Here is an 18,064-nt window from a genome sequence, read left to right on the forward strand (position 1 = left end):
TACCGATTACAACTTCGATTTACTCAGTGATCCGCATAGTTACACAGTTCCTTTGCGCCGAGTCGTCTTTACATCTTGTGAATAATGCGTAGAAAGCTATAGTTTTTGTTCACTTCATGCGGCACGTGGTCTGTGAGCCTCAGGCAATGAAGACCTGCTTTTGTTGCGCTTAGTTCGAGTGATAAACTGGTTGCGGTACGTTTACATCAATGTCCCCTCAACCTGATCATTCCAAGGTCCCTGAGTCACATTTCAGTGGAACAAGTTGCCCTTAATTTTGCATTAATCGTAATACTACAGAGGTGCTTGAAAGTTTAAATATGCTGCTATCACTAACGCAACTTGGTCAGCAGTTATTCAACAAATTTAACAACAAACCGCTGGTGGCACTCGTTTGTGTTGTTGTGGTCAATCGGTACGATACCTTTCAGTCCAGTTTCCGACTCTTACCACAGAACCGAGGTTCTGTAACGCAGTGTTCAAAATTACCAGGGTGTTTGCAACTGCTCATCCTGGGTCTGCATCGTAAGTTGGACTGCCTGCTTCTCTCCCCCCATACACAACGGTTCTTTTGTACGTATGGAACTTCCGCTCTTGTGCGGAAAGAATACGTCCAAACTGCCGTAAAATATAAGAGTCATGGGCGATAAACTCAAGTCACATTGGCAATTCCCGTTCCACTTGAGTGGGAACCCCAACAGTAGACGTGGACTTGTCACGAGTATATGGATGTTCGAACCAACTTAGTCTTAGTAAACAGTTTGTCGTCAAATAACTGAACTGAGTTTGCGTGATTGTCTCCTCAATTCCAATGCCACCATGACATTTCGTACCTAACCATTTCAAGCATACCGGGATTCTCTGAAGGTTAGACCACTATGCGAAAATTGACAGCGTCGTCACTGACGAGGAACGCTTTTGTGGACCCCTAGGGGAAGTGGTATCTTCTCGGATGGATGCTTTTTGTTGGGGATTGCATATCTACTACTGTATTTTTTATTGCCTGTTGGTTCGAAATGAGGGCGTAACTAGAGTCAAGTTCGTACAGTGAGCCAATGTTCCTCAATCAGCAATCGTAAAGAACAATCAATCAAACGCCTGAAGCCTCATAACCAATAATAGTTGTCAATGAGCACGCGCACGCGTGATTGACAGCATTTGTAGGGAGGTCTAGTATATACGGAATTCGGATGTTCATAGCTTAGAGGTTCAAGGAGACTGGACCTTATCGTCCTGTGGCGGTTTATTTATCTCCTTGGCTCACTGAGCTATATTGGAGGCCTTCAATTTGACAACGGCAGAGTTTCTCATAGCAGGATGGTCAGTGAATAGAGGCCTGACGATCACAGTCTCCTGATCGTTTTTTAGGTTGGGGTTAAAACAGGTATTACGACTTATCCCTAAAAACATGCACTACTGTAGTAGCACTGTAGCACTAGTGTACTACTAGTGCTTTAGTAGTAGTAGTGGTATGCCTCTGTACACCCGCTGCCTTGCTGTCACGTTTTTAGGCCAGGTATTTTGGTTGAGGATCCTTATCGTGCTCACGTTTGGATTTGGACACTGACAGTATCTCAGCCCGTGTTACAAACAAAAATATCGTCATGCCACTTTGACCGTCACGTTTGGGGGCATAATGCGGTCCCTATACTCACATACTTCTGGATGTGTGATAGTGTATGGTTAGCTCTCCAAAAGCTTCCATACAAGAAGTGGTGTCTGACAAGGATGTACACGCTATCCTTGTTCAACACTGTCAGGTCTTCAAAAGCTCAAGTGTTCAAGTCGTTGCCGGTAGGAATCTTGTCGATTTTGAATACGCAGACGACATCGTCCTGAAGATAAATGCAAAACGCAGGTCCTGTTAAGTAAACTGCCCACTTTTCGGTGTGCGCCTTGCATCTTTTAAGTGCAGAACGTGCATTCTCTGAACATGCTCCTTACACTTCAAGGAATGGAGATAATGGCGGATTTTACATACCTCGGTAGTTGCTTTAGCTCTGATGGAAGTGCGTCTGATGAAGCCAGTGCGCGAATCTTTAAGGCCTGAACGACTTTGCTAATTTGCACCACTTATGGCGTCAAAATGGCATATTACTGGGTCTCAGGGGTTGTGTGTGCCAGACTACAGTAAGACTTTGTTGTATGATTGCGAGACATAGCCAGTGCGGACGGGTGATGTGAAACGTCTCCAGGGTTTTGAGCACCGGTGTCCCAGAAGCGTTGCTGGTGTCAGATGGCGTTAACGAATTATTGACGAGATAATGAAAGGCGGGCTTTTAGTTGTTGCGGTGGGTCGCTCCAAACACCCAACACCGTCAACTGCAATGGCTCGGTCATGTGCCACGCATATTCAATTATCGTCTACTGAGACGAGTGTTGTTCTCCGTGCCTCCTTTGGAATGGCGCAAAGCACGAGTTGGACAGCGCTTGACTTGGATAAAGGATCCGAAAGAGATTATGAAAAGTTTGGGTGTTGTTGGTGCGGTCCGCCCACCAGGATCGGGTCCCGCTGAACCCCCTACCCCTAGCTAGAAACATTGCAAGAAACGACGGTCGGTCAATGTCAGTGGTGTTCGGGCTGCCCCCGTTTGTTTCTAGATTGTCCAAGTGCTTGGAGTGTAGGCACCTGAGATCGTTTTCGGTAGGCCAGCAACCAGCTCCCTTCCTCATCCATTCTTTATCTTTTTCACTCTGATGCTTTAAGTATGATTAGGTAAACTTTGTGGTTGTACGACATCCGTGTCAACACTGATATTGCTGTCTCTGGCGATGATGATGATGGTGAGTTTAGAGGTGTTGTAAAACATCGCAGAATATCTTACTAGGACCTACAGGACGTGAACGTTTGGCATGTTCGTACTCCTCTGGGTTCCGCTGGCTCTGCAGTGTGTTGGGTGTCGTGTTTGTATCGATCACGCATTTGCTGTTTGATAAAAGTAATCATTTAGTTGGCGTACTATCGTGTAGGCGTACCACATTCTATAGAGCTAACTCAGATGACTTCCAAAAGTGCTAGCAGGCTTTTCTCCCATCACCCTTTTATCACATCGGAATCGCGGGCGTTCATGATGCGGTGGCAGAACGAGTGTCTGCTTTGCTTGTAAAGGTTTTCCTCCACCGCCGGTGGAGATGAGTGGTGTAATCATCTTTTGCTGTCACATTTTTCACCTAATGACCGCTAGGTATTTTCCCTAAGATGACTTAACGTGAATCTTGTAGTGTCCCGGTGAAAATCTACAAATGGTTGATATTGCAAATTCGGAACATCCAGTCTGGAACGTGCCGCGTTGCGTACGCTCCCTTCCTCCTGAACCGCTCAACGTTACACCAAGCTACCTTCAGGTTTTCATCAACTATCTTTTAAGATGTGGCGAAACGTCTTAACAGTTTGTGGCAATCAATATGTAACACCAACACCCACAAAGTAGTACACAGGAGCGAAGACGCTGAGAATCAGCAGTTCTTTATTACTTGCGGACGCAACAAACGACGAATTAGAACACCTAGGCACGTCTGACATCCAGGGTCACTTTTTAAGTTCACNGAACCGCTCACGTTACACCAAGCTACCTTCAGGTTTTCATCAACTATCTTTTAAGATGTGGCGAAACGTCTTAACAGTTTGTGGCAATCAATATGTAACACCAACACCCACAAAGTAGTACACAGGAGCGAAGACGCTGAGAATCAGCAGTTCTTTATTACTTGCGGACGCAACAAACGACGAATTAGAACACCTAGGCACGTCTGACATCCAGGGTCACTTTTTAAGTTCACAGCAGTGGGCAACAGCGTGATTGGGTGTAGGAACTGTGTGGCACCTGCACGCGGATAAAGTGAATGTTGTGAGCCGCTGCGACCATGGGAACAGGTCTGACACAGATAACAGGTAATAATTCATAGACCCACACAATGGGAACAAGTCATTACGACCCAAGGGTAGGTGCATAAAAAACTGTTTCTTCTTCAAGTTGAATCTCCAAAAAGGGCCACCTTCACGTGATTTTATGCCCAATTGTGGATTCATCGATTAAGCCTGAAGAGATCGATCACGCTCACGTTTTGCTTCACATCTAACTGACTTCATCGTTTGTGACCAGCTAGTTATCTGATCCTTCGTGGGAACTGAATTCTCATGAAACTTAAGTAGTTGAGATTAGTGGTCACCATCTAGCTGATATCCTATTTTACTAGAAGTTGTAACAAATTTCCAACCGACTTTCCTAATTTTACTTCTGTGGAGATGAGTATTTAAAACACTTCGTTGATGACAACCAGACTTCGACTGTTTGATATTGGCCCTGCTATACTTGCTTCTTCTGTCACATCTTTTTTTTACCGTTCCCTCATTATCTGACACAGGTCTTTCTCCTGACCTCCAAAATATGGAACAGATCAGACGCATCCTAAGACCCTCAGATATACCGGACACTGGTGAGTTATCAGCGACATACTTGGTAACCCGCTAGTTTGTCGATTCATTGGCATCATGAGGAATAATTTGGTGTTGGTCTTTTCAGCGTATTCGTTCTTTCTGCTCGATACATCTATACAAAAGGGGATAAATATCGAGGTAAGGAAATTCTCGTCGGTTCGTTAACTAAGCCCTGGTGGGTTTTATCAACCATATGTGGATTAACTGAATACAGATAAGATCAGTGATTCGAGGATTGCCCGTGTCATCGGAGGGTTTAATATTGTTGATAGAACTGGTAAAAACGGCTGCTTTGGTGCACGTGTACACCCTCAATCGTGGCAAATTTCGGTTTTTAGTGTGCTGGTCGATGAATTTTTGACATACTGTTGTGTAGTGCCTAGGTAGTTTGATTTACCTCAGCTCGGTCTCTGACCTTTACCAGTCAATTGCACCCATCACTATGGTGACCGCGCACTACATCAGTTCAACTCGTTGTATTGGTGGCGGTCAGGATGGACACTGTCGTGAAATGCCAGACTGATGCTTTTTTATTTACGGCTCATGTGGATTTATGACCCTGGTAGCTGCTCCCTACTTTTCTGTCTGGGGCGCGTGCGCAGGATTGTTAGTGAGTGGTTAAATTAGTCTTGGCGCACATGATGGTGGAGACAATATCCAGCTAGAAGAACGTCGGGGTAGTCTAGGTGCGACCGACGGTTTACTGTTCAAGATGTATGATCTTGTGAATTGAGGTAATCCTTGATGTGAGCGACGGATGTAAGCTTCGGAGATTAAGTCGCCTCCTTCTGAATAGGCTTTTTAGAGGGAATTACCGAAAGTGGTCCTTTCTGATGGGTAGTCAATCTTGAGGTGAGTCAAATCTACTTTTCTTGTGCATGGGCGCTCGTAATATGAGTGTTGCATCTCCAGCAGGAGACTCCCTATCAATGCGTTGTTTAAGATGGTTCCTCGATCCAACAGGGGAATGGAATGATTGGTTTGTGCTCTGGATTGGCGGATCGGGATGCGCGCTACCTCGCGGGTAGCAAAAGTTTCTCTGCTAGTCCGGTTTGGTTGCAATCCTTTTGTGGCTTGACGTCGGGACACAGTACACTTGTCCACCAGGATTCCTGTGTGTGGGTAAAGATTGATCTCGACTGAACGTGTTGCTCAACTTCAGCAGTGACCTTGACAGAAACGCTGGTTAGCTACATACATACGGTTGTATCATTATACTCTCATGTTGTCCAGGTTGACTCGGTGTTCCACTCTATAACATTGTTAGTTTAAAGCTGGCACGGAGCTCCCCCTTGTTTTTGTCACCTTCACATCATCATCATTACCGAGAAATTAATCATTAATAACTTGACTACCATATAGCCGTTAGGAAAGAACGTCCTGTTAAGAGTGGAAGAAATGAGAAATAAGGGTTTAGTGTGAGGAAAAAAGCGTTCAGCTGTAGCACCCTTCCGGTGCCTAGCTGCCATGCCACCCGAAGGAAGCACGAGGGCTGGGATACTGCCAGGTTGCCCAAGCCTAGACAGGGAAGTCGGGTGGCGGATGTCGGATTCGAACTACGGACCTTCCGGTCAGTAAATTCGCGCTCTAACCAAGAAAAACAGTCAAAATCAAGGTGTCTATGCTGTGAAACAACAGTGGGATAAACCCATCTGAGCAATATCTCGGAGGTAGATGTCGTTAATGAGGTTGACCCAAGGTCTTTTACGAACTTCATTGAACACAAGCCCAACACACAACGACGGACAACTTTAGCTATGCACTGCATCTCGGAAGTGACAATGTGGATGTCACCAGGATCAGCCAAGTGCCATGGACCCTGTGCAAGAAAGCTGGAATATCCTAGAGCACTCCACCTTATAGTAGCCGTTTTCGTTTCGTATCACCGCGTCGTGACCTGTCCCCCCTCAAAACTTTCATTAGCATAGGTTTGCAACGAAAAAGCGCATGGGCCTGCTTAGTACATTTCTAAAGCTACTTTAACCTGATAAGTTTTGTTTGCGGCTCTAGTGATTGGGCTTCATTACGTTTACGCATCACTTTGTGGCATATATACTGCATCCGGTTAACTTCTGGACCGGTGATAAGGGATGATTGAGGTCTTCAGGTCTCAGGGAGCAAATTTTTGTAACTACAAAATAAAGCTACTCCCACAGTTACCTTGTGTGCACGGATCTTCAGCATCCTTGAAATTCGTTTTTTATGTCACAAATGACACAAGTTGGCAGGTGTTGCGGTGGTGGGGGACCTCTGGACTCAAATCACCAATGGTTAGTGACACTGGCGGAAATAGCCGAATCACGCGCTGTTGCATCAAAGCTATCGCCTTCAACGCGTAGCTATTCAATTTCCGAACATACCTTCTCCAACGCTTGGTTGTGGGTCCCACGCTCCCGTTTTCCGGTGATCGGAACAGTAGCATCTGGGACCAATGCGCCTATGGTACACGGTTTACAGCTGATAAATTTGAATTGGGTGTTGCTGTAGCTTCGCCAATGCGTGCACTGATTTATGCGTTACAGAATAGGGGGACTGCAACGATACGTAAACTACTCAACAATCTCCAGCTCTCTGCCTTGAAGTTTCAACAGGACGCAAGATGACTAGAAAGCCTGGAACAGTACTTTGAAGTGTGCCAAACGCGCAGCAACATTTAATCCGGAATGGGCTGTGTGAACTGTTGCGTGTCAAGTGACAAACCAATGTTGTCCATGTTACTTAAGCCCACTGTGCGATTTACAGGAGCCATTTCGATTCCTAGATATCCGTTTCTTTGGATTATACATTCCGTGAATGTATAGGTGACGGAACTTAACAAAGTGGGCGATTGTAAACAGCCTTGACGAACGCCAATGGTACTGGGGAGGCTTTTGGTCAGTCCGTGGTAAATTCCAGCACAATCAGAGGTGTTGGAATAAAAGCCATGAAGTATAGTGACACTTCAGTAACATTCTCCTTTGACTTATGTGCTGAGTCAAATACTCCTTTGAAGCCGAGCAGAAATATCGAGTGTTAATCAGAAGTAGACGTGGTGCCGCTCAAACACTTGGAGTGGTGTGAAGTTATGGTCAATGCGCACCCTACGTTACCGAAATTCGGCTGTATGTTCTCGATTTTGCATCCAATGTGCCAGAGTTAGGTGTCGCAGCATCAATAAGGGCTATGGCGTTCGTGAAACTTGTACGGCTCGAGGCAGAAACATTGACTTCGGGTACCTTCCGTTAATATGTGTAATCTTTCAGTTGCAATACCCTTTCGGCACCTAGCTGCCATGCCACCCGAAGTAAATATGAGGGCTGTCCAAGCCTAAACAGGATAAGTCGAGAGGCAGAGGTCGAACCACGGAACTTCCGGTCAATAAATTCGCACTCGAACCACTTGAGCCATCTCGCCCCACCTTCCATTAATAGACTGAGTGGATTCTGGTACTTGATCTTGTTTCCTCCACACGCGACCAGTTGACCTGTGATACAAGAGTATATCTGGCTAACTGTCACGGGAGGCCCACAAATCCATGTAACTATCCATCTGTTATTACCAGTGGCGGAAATGTGTCTCACTGTGATTCAGCTAATACTCAGTCGGCGAGGATGGACCTTGCGGAGGTAGCTTTTTTCGTCATAATTTTAATTGTTCACCTAATCACACCAATCTCTCTACTCATCTTTCAGGTCTACTCTGTGATCTTTTATGGTCCGATCCGGACAAGGATGTCACGGGGTGGGCCGAGAACGACCGTGGGGTGAGCTTCACATTCGGCCCGGATGTCGTCTCCAAGTTCCTCAATCGGCATGATTTGGACTTGATTTGCCGAGCACATCAAGTAGTCGAAGATGGCTTCGAATTTTTCCATCGACGACAACTGGTCACCCTGTTCTCCGCGCCCAACTACTGTGGTGAATTTGACAACGCTGGAGGGATGATGACAGTGGATGAGAATCTGACATGCTCTTTTCAGGTATCCCACTGCCTTCATGATATATAACTCAGATGCTCGGTATCCTAATTTCTCTGGGGCAAATCTGCACACGAATTTACTCAGCTGTTCACTCCGTCCGGTTCGGGGACTCACGTTTAACGGCCTGTCTGAATGACTAGACCACGACGGTCGTATTGCTTCATCTGGGTGTAATGTATGGCAGGTAAACATACGGTGAATAAGAAAATCTACTCGTTTATGGCTAGGTTAACGATGGTAGTCTGGCTTCTCTCATTAGCCAGTATTTACCGTGAATGTTTACACGACTATGGTTTACACTGTCAAGTGAGCTTCATTCTTATGACAGCATAGACGTCATCAACTGGAATACCTGAAAAGCACTAGGGTGTTCCCTTACGATAAAAATTCTTGTAGCGGAATCCATCTCATGTACGCAGGAGATAAGCATTTTGGCACTCTCGCCACCTATGTCTGGTAGTGAGTCTTCCATAATCGTAACATTGACGGAGTTGAAAAGAAAAGGTATAAGAGGCTGGTCATGCCTGATACCACTTGATTTTGTTGAACCGAAGCGAGAGCTTCTCGTCGACATTCTCACGTCTGCGGGAGGTGGCATGCAGCTCCTTAAGGAGGGTCAAGTATTTATGGGGAGCAGCTTTGCGCCGTAGACACTGTCGAAGTGTCTGACGATCCACAGGGCCAAGGGCAGCTTTCAGATAAAGGAACACAACGATTGATGGTTGCTGGAAGCAGTATCGCTGTTCGAGAATCGTCGGAGGATGAAGATGTGATCGATACTTCCTCTTGCAGGACGGAACCCAGCTTGGTTTTCACCTATCTGTATCTTCCTCTGTCCAGTTAACCTCCGAAGGATAAGCTCAGAGTACACGTTGGATATCTCAGCTACCAGGCTGATGCAGCGGTGGTTTTCACACAGCGTCCGTGTTCCCTTTTTGAAGATAGGAATAACTGTCGACATGCCGCATTCTACAGTCACTTTCCGTTCACTCCATATCGTTCCATTGAGCTTATCCGCCTTCTTTGAAAAAGGCTGGACACAGAGTGTGCGATCGTGGTGCATTCTCACGTTTCAGTACCGATATTTCGTACTTTATTTTTTGCCCTTACGGGCGATTAAGGTTTACGTTTCCATGTCGCGTATGCGCTATCTTGAACAACTCCGTTGCAGGATGCCAAGTAAACCGTTCTTTGACATGTTCGGCCCATCATCCCAGTCGGCGTTTTTACGAGTGAACTAACTAGTCAACTTTTTCACCTGTCTTTTCACCGACTGTTGCTTTCCTACCGCATTCGATCATGTCAGTTGATATAGGGCATGGCTGTTTCCGGTAGCATAAGCTTTTGCTGGTAGTTCTGACAAAAGCCGATCGAAGTTCGCGCTCAGGTTTGAACTGTTCAGATCAGTTCCTCTTTAAGCTTCTGTATTACGGTGCACCTTTACCAGTTGATCTAATTTTTCTATCATTCGTTCTGGACCCAAAATTGTCTGTCTTTGCGTACTCTATAAAGGATGTTAGTGGCAGATCTTTGGTTATGTGCTTTGTCGTCGCAGTGACAGCTACAAAGAGGAAATCACGCATATGATATAGTCGCATGATCGGATGGAGACAAACATGCGACTAACTGCGATCAGTCACGTTTCTTTGAACCAGCGATGAGACAGCTAAAATCCTCCAAACATCCCACGTTTTATCTTTCCTTGATCTGAAGACAACCTTTTACACTGTCGATTATCAGAAACTGTGGCATTGTTTGGCGATCAAAGGTGTCCTTTCCAAATTTATGTCCCTTTTGAGAGCAATGTATGTGAACTCCTGTGGTCGCGCACAAATATACCGCCAGATTTCGTTTGAGTTCACCACGTCCTGTGGTATAACACCTTTGCTCTTCAACTTTCCTATTGATGTGCTGCCTGCGCTGCACACCTGCAAAATGTAAAGTGCTTGTACACGGCTGGGTGGGATCGAACCCCAACCTCATGCTTACAGGTGAGCCAATCGACGTGACGTATAAATTTGTTTACCTGGGCAGTTGTGTATGTTCCGTTGAACTGGCTGGAGGTAAGATTACTTCTTGAATCGGGAAGGCTAGGGCAGGTTTTGCCCATGTCCGACACCTATGTCGCCAACATGAAGTCAGATTGTCTGTCAAGGGCAGTGCGATCCATACTGTTTTATGGATCAGAGACGTGGCCTGTACACGCATAGGACGTGTACTAGAGATGTCAGTGTTTGAGAATCGGTCACTCCGAAACATTGGTCGGCTCCGATGGGACTACCGGATTAGTAATGCTGAGGCACGCCAGGTGGTCGTTGGAAGAAGGAACTCTCCCGCGATAGAGATGAGTTACTTAGGCTCCATAGGTTACGCTAGTTAGAACATGTGCTTCGCGTGCCAGAAGACCATCTGCCTTGCAGAACTCTTATCGTCCACACCCTTCTGAATGGAAGCTTCCGAGTGGTAGACATGGCATGACCTGGCGGTGGAATATGAGAACACTAACCTGGGGCGAGATGGCCCAAGTGGTTAGAGCGCGGATTTATTGACCGGAAGGTCCGTGGTTCGAATCCGCCCTCCGCCACTCGACTTCCCCTGTCTAGGCCTGGGCAACCTGGCAGTATCCCAGCCCTCGTGCTTCCTTCGGGTGGCATGGCAGCTAGGCACCGGAAGGGTGCTACAGCTGAACGCTTTTTTTAACTGAGTACGGTCGATAACTGCCGCCTCACCGGATGGGTAACTCAACTCACCAGTTGTTATTGACACTGATAGAAATGGTCCGATCGCGTAGTCAGTGGCGCTTCTGCCGCAAAGCTGTCGCCTTCAGTGCGTGGCTAAGTAAACATTCCATCACCTCCAAGGCTTGGCAGTATGTCCCCCACACTCTCTAACTTTCAGGTGATCGAAACTGTAGCAGCTGGAATCAGTGTGCCCATGGTACGCGGTTTATAGCTGATAAATTAAATTGAATAGATAATCGGTTGACACAATAAAATTTGCCTAGTCGTGATTACTCTGGCTCAGTAGTAGAATAATTTTCTGTGTTTGGGCTCTTTCACTTCAATAACATCCAACTTACGCGTTTGCTCTCAAGCCTAGTTACAGTGGTATTTATCACTCAACTTAGTTACTGATGATTGTCACACTAGTCTTCTGAAGTGTGGATAGGTTCAATTAGGCTAAATGATGATGGCCACGTGGTTGACGGTACACCTTTTGTTGTGCTCGCCCGATTAGCGAAACATTCATTGCTGGACAGGACGATATTCCCGGAGATAATCTTCACACACGATTAACGGAGAGCTTAGTGATCACGTCTTATGGTTTAGCGTGTTCTAGGAGGCTGACGTTTTCAGGTCTTTTCTCGTTATGAATAGGAGTTTTTGCGCTAATGAAACACTTCTACACGGAAATGTCATCTCATGGCAACTTCATTCTTGTTCAGTGCTCTTTCATAGGGAGAATATCATTTCGTCCCGGTTAACTGTCACCCTTAAGAATCTCCAGTGCAATTTCCTGCCTGGGATATCAGCTTATCTGTTTTGTGGCTAAAGTGCTCTTAATTACGATGTAGCGCCACTCATCTGTCAATCACACAATTCGTGTCAAGTAGTCATCACTTCGAATGACTCGTTTTGGAAGAAAAAGCCCACGTGTTTTTCTCTATCGAGGTTCTGAATTTGATGGTTCGTGCCGAACATGATATATCATCGGTTTGTCAACTTACATGAAATGTAATCCTCTATGGCCAGAGAGGCGACAATTTTTTGTGGCTACGATTTTTTGAGACGTTGGATGGGACTGTAACGAATTTCGCTGAAATCTCCCAAAATAGGACGTTTGTTGCCCTCAAAATCTAGTGCGAGGAAAATATTTTACTGGCAAATGATGCACCACGTGAGCCGGAGCCCAAACTTGTCTTCACTCACGTAACTTTGGTTACCCTGTCGTTCTTTACAAGGTCATATCCCATTTTCTGCATTCTAACTTATTACTTTTGTCCGATGCACCCAGGTACTGAAGCCATCGGAGAAGAAAGCCAAGTACCAGTATCATGGAATGACTCCAGTGACCCAGCAACAGCCTGCAGCACGTGTGGCACAGCCCCGCGTCACGTGATCACAGTATTTTATCCTCAACTCCCCCATTGTACACCGTATTTTGCCCCTGGAGTACTATCCTTCTACGGATAGGTCGGTGTTTCCGCTTACTTCGCTTTTCCTGGCGACGGAGATGAGCGGTGCCTTCCAACCGAATACGTATTCGTGTGTAAGCTATCGATTTGTCGGTCACTCCGTTCTCTGTGCATCAGAATGCCATCGGTGTGTTAGCTGGTTTCGGGGTAGCTGGCCTCCATGCCTTTCAGCATGTTATTTCGTTTGTCGCCAGACACCTTCGTTTTGTCATAGTCTTCTAATCGCGTACCGATGGTGACGGTGGTGATCGTTCCACCCCCATCTACCTCCTCCCCTTGTATCCTTATCCGCTTGTGTGAATCTTATTTCTTGCGTGCGTTTTTCTTCAAACTTGTTTACAACTTTCCACACAAATCAAGAACATCCGACACTGTTACTTGTGATCGTTTATCTCCACTCTTTTTAATTCGCCACCTATCGTTGTTATTCACTGCAGTTTTCGGTCCGTCTTGCTCATGTGAGCGAGCGTGTTCACGCACCCCCATAACACTCACACAAAGCAGAAAACTTTGTACCAGGTTCTGCAGTATTTCTGCATTTTTTTCGAGCCAAGTGCACTTTTACACTCACAGACGTGCTATGTAGAAATGTGAATGTACAACGTACAAGCGCACTTCCCTGTGCTTGTCTTTTCACTTTGGAACGCTTTTCAAGGCACAAACTCCCTGAGAGAATGGTCCGCGGCCCGTATATACCTTCAGCCTATCGGTTATTTCCGTCTGCTACTGAGCCATCATGCTTTTTATGAAGTATGCTGTGTGCGTTACAAGACAGTCTTCGTCGAAAGGTGTGCTTTTCGAGGTTTCTGGTGTTCTTGACAGGTTATCTATCTATCTATCTATCTATCTAGTCCTGGGGGCGGGGGCAGAGAAAGGTGGCCACGTTAGAATTTCCGGAAAACTTACCAAGCTTTCATACCAAAGCAAACGTTTTAGTTACGAATTAAATATTTCCAATAATTGTATTTGAAAGAGCGTGAGCTCTGGACATAACACGCTGCGTTCGGAAGTCGGAAAGTTTTCAGCAGCCTGGCAAAAAGTTCTATTGCAAGAAAGTATGCTTTAATATCTCGGATATAGCGCTAGGGTAAATATGATGCGACTCACTGCAACAGTACAACACATTCAGTTGCGGATAACATAAACGAGCTTCACCTGGAACTCGGTTGCGTGTCCCAGGAACGCTAACTCCAATAACTGTTACTGATCAGTTTTCAAGCTTAGGGGTTGTGGCGGCAACCGCTGTCGAAATGGCATTTCATTGATGGGAATGTCAGTCTACTCAGTACACTTTGATCGTTCATACAACTATCCTTATTGGAATAAGAGCTACAAATTCAAGTAAATTAGTTCATCTATGGCCCTTAACTATCAGAACCTGGTACGGTATTTTCGGAAGACAAAGTAAAATTGACGAAATTTCTCTAGCACTTCATCTAGTTTGAACAAACTAGGTGTTTTCTTGCCTAATGTAGGCTATTCCTTCAACACAGAAGTGTTCTAGCTTTGGTCTGTCGTACAATACAAGTAAACGCGACTGAAGAATAAAATTCCTTGAAGCCCTGCTCAGGCTCGAGTTTTTCGCATTTGTTACTCAATTAGAGCGGCACAATCAGTGTTATTGCAAGCAAGCATCCGAAAACCCTACTACCAGATTAATCGGAATCAGATAGTGAGGATCAAGGCCCTTTACTGTGAGGTTGTCTATTAGCGAACACAGTTATCCCATCTGCACAGAGTTTTTGAGAAGTCAGCATTCTGAAGCGTTCTCTTGAATTCAGGCGGACGTTCTTTGAATATTAAATAATAACGAACGGGCGCTGCAAAGTGGTTCAGTAATTTCCGTACCAACATTCACCTTTCACCAGATTCGGAGCGGAGCTTGAACACCAGACCAGGCGCTACTCGCATGCTTCATCGGTAGTATGCACCATGACACTTAGCTGACATTCGTAGTCAACCGCTTTCAAAACTTAGGTTGATAAACCATTCAGTTTGCTGTTGTGGTTGGTTGCGAGATTCTAAGTACATGTGTTCACATCCCTCTCTTTGAACTGTTTTGATCCAACGATTTCGGTTAGTTCAGACAAAAACGGAGAGCACTGCACTCGAGTTTTGTTGGCACTCGCGCATGTCCTTGGTCGTTCGAGGATTTGAACCCAGAACTTCTTATATACGAGGCAAACGTCGTACCACTTCTCCACTGATACACGCAGGACTCATCTAAATGACAACCATCACCAAATCCTGTGACCCTTCAACTGGTGATTCTGTACGATCAGTAAAGTCAAGGATTTTAAAAGTGAAACTGCACATGTATGTTTGTCTATTCGGTGTTTCACGGCAGTCTAATTGTCACTGTCAACAAATCCGGCAATTCTATTACCAATAGGAGTGTAAAACTCAACTGTTTGGCTGTTGCACCGATTTGTCGCATATTTGCTGCACAGTCTAAAAAAGCAAACAGACTGGCAGAACTGACAAGTTACATAAGCTGCGGTATGTTGGCATTCCTCAGTGCAGCCTAAGTACAATGGAAAGTAGAAGCTTCCAGGGATTTGATCTATTCTGGTCAGGTGGCCAACAAGTATCCATTCACTTATATCCCAGCTCCCAATCTGCAGGTCTTACGTCTGTAACTGAGGCAATGCTGAAATGTGCGAAATCATTAGTCAGTTCGGATTTCCCGCCAGAAATATCGTCCTTTTTAAGATGAAGGTCGATTTGTCCTACCCAACAAGACTAGTCCAGTTTGGGAGGACATGATCAAACAAGTGTTACCACAGACAAGTCCTAACTTGAGTGCGAACTAACTATAAGGCCTCTGTAATGCGGTTGAGGCCTCATAGTTATTTCTCATTTAGTTTAAAACTTGTCAGTGGTAATACTCGTTTTAATCATGTGCTCTCAAACTGTAACGCCTCTTTCAGCTCGAGATAGCCCAGTAGTTAGGGCACGAACGTAGTGACTTGAAGGTCGATGGTTCGAACCTAACTCCAGCACCTCGACCGCTCCTGTCTTCACTCGGTAGCATGATAGCATCTCAGCCCTCCTTTGAGTGGCGTGTCAGCTAGGCACCAAATGGGTGTCACAACTGAACAATAAATCCTCTTTCATGTTAGTTGAACTGTTCCAGATTTAAAGTGTCATAAACCGTCGTTTCTTTTGGCCAGGTGAGACAGAAGAAGCCCGTTCTTCTGTTAAAGCCGTCCAACTTCTACAACGCCTCTTAATCATTCCCTGTCGGTATTCGATGTCTAGGCTCGGGCAACCTTGCCTTCTTCGGGTGGCATGGCAGCTGGCACCAAAAAGGTCGCACAGTTGAACGGTACGATAAGATAGGAATTCGGTATAGTTTACAGGTGAACCAGAAACAGATGAATCTAGAGGTGTTTCAGTTTGATTCAGAGTTCACAGTTTAGTGTTATACGCTGGTTACTTTTTTCAAACTTTGACATCGAGTCCCGAACTGAACAGTTCGAGTTCCTTTCCACAACGGACATAGCCTGGTAAATAATAGACATATGAGGGAAGCTGTCTTCTAACGCTGTGAACGTTGCCCGTTTTCAGTAGTCCAACTATCTTGTCGTCACTCGTTTCGGATACGCATCTACCCATCAGTGCTAGCAATGTAAATATTTAAACTGTGCGCTAAAGAATCATCATCAACAAGGATTTGTAAAACTTTTCTTAGTTTGATTGGACTTCAGGAGATTCATAGGCGTTCGCCCGAGTTTTGTAACCGAAAAACTGACAGAATGGTATCGGAGTGTCCCTGTGCAGTAAGTCAATTCCGCGAGTTCCATTGCGGTCAACCAGGAGAGCCGAACCTAGGTTAAAAAGAAACGTCCAAAACTTTTAACTAGTTGTCTTCCATTTTCTGTGTGGATTACGTTTGTAATCACCTGGCAACGCCATTGGTACTAGCGCAAATGGAAATTTCGTTTAATGTGAAAATATCTTCAGTATCAGATTATTTTTCCGAAAATAACTTTGCTCACTTAGTCAACTAACCTGAAGGACATCCTCTCAAACTGCGGAACACGGAGGGTAAATCTTAGACAATTTATTTGTCTTGTCTTAGGGAGATGGTAACTTTTATCCGCCTTCACGCCGAGGGATATTCATGACATTAGCTTCATCCCTTGCTTCTTGCGAGAAGTTTCTCCTAACTGTTGGTTTCACCACGACGTGACCCAATAGAACATTTTTCCATCTGTTTTTTCATTGGGCAATCAAGTCTAATCTGTTGATACTCCCTATTCTCGCTTCGCGTGACCTGACAGCTCGTTAAGGGCGATCAGTCATCGTTTTCGATGGTGACTCAGCCACTAGCGGTTTAGTCCGTTAACTGCGAGTGAGCTTCAGTCATTAAATGAATCCCCTTCAGATGCTAGGCAGTTAGTTTCAAATTTATTGTTAGCAGAGCACATTAATTTTGTCCCAGTTCAGTCATAATCGGCTACTTATAGACGAGTACGCTTTAAATGATCTTAATACAACCATTTCCAATGAGACACACATAGTTATTCAAGTCAAGTCACGTGATAAGTCGAGGAATGTTTGCATTCTTAGAGAGTTAGTATAATGATCTTCAAAGGTATGGTTTAAAAGCAGAGGTTTATGAGATATTTTTAACGAGTAAATCTCCCTCTAAAGTAAAGTATCACAGTTTCCTAGCGTACTGGTAAGTAAGCTGTACTATCCCTATTAATTAGTGTATGGCTATATTGATTTATGGTTTCGGAAAAAGCGTCACATGAAGGTTGCATCCGATAAAATGCTCTTAGGTGACCTATTGAATTGATCAAAATCAAATGAGGTTCTTTCGACAAGTCGATAACATTTGGATAAGACAGGAGTACAGAGTACTCAGACAATAGGGCAAAAGCGGCAACTAATTTTATAATAAGACCCCACTGGGTCAGAGTTGAAAGATCTGAGTGATTGAAAAGAACGTTTTCTAATCCAGAGGAAAGCAGTTTCGACATGTTTTGTCAAGTTCATATACTTCAGGACGTATTCGTCAGTGGTGGAGAGCACTGCATTTTTATACCCGCCATGTGGCTGGACGTTAGATTGGTACACTTTGGCGTGGGTTGGTATGCCAATGGACAGTCGGCCCAGTAAACGATACAAAATACGGTCCGGGCAGTTTCCGGGGAATAAGACTCTGAGAACTTTTCTCTTGTTAAGCTGAGGGATTAAAACTTGCACGAAACTAAAAGCCACCATTATAAATGCTGGAAATTTGCAATTATCGACTGATCTTTAGCATGCTTAGTAAAAAAATAACTCACAAGGGGTATTAATCCGACATGGCGTTTAAATTGGGAATAAGGTCCCGGCGTTAATGACCAACGTAGCTGAAAAAGCTATGTATGAAGTCTTTTTACAGTGATGATGAGTGCTACCTGATGACCCTACCCAATTCCAAATCAATCGATGCGAACAATTGCTTTCCGCGCTCTTC

At 45.0% G+C, this 18,064-nt stretch overlaps 1 protein-coding gene across 1 annotated transcript in view; it reads left to right on the forward strand.

The window, feature by feature from the left end:
* T265_05025 (hypothetical protein) overlaps positions 1-13,378 on the forward strand; it is a gene marked incomplete at both ends in the record, with an annotated part of 32,888 nt that extends 19,510 nt beyond the window's left edge. Inside the window, 3 exons of the mRNA XM_009169925.1 lie at positions 4,366-4,437; positions 8,110-8,396; positions 12,411-13,378. Coding sequence (XP_009168189.1) covers positions 4,366-4,437; positions 8,110-8,396; positions 12,411-12,515 — 464 coding nt within the window. The remainder of the gene's footprint in view (positions 1-4,365; positions 4,438-8,109; positions 8,397-12,410) is intronic.
* Between the last annotated feature and the right edge of the window lie 4,686 nt (positions 13,379-18,064).

Source organism: Opisthorchis viverrini (assembly GCF_000715545.1).
Source record: "Opisthorchis viverrini unplaced genomic scaffold opera_v5_91, whole genome shotgun sequence".
NCBI lineage: Eukaryota > Metazoa > Platyhelminthes > Trematoda > Opisthorchiida > Opisthorchiidae > Opisthorchis > Opisthorchis viverrini.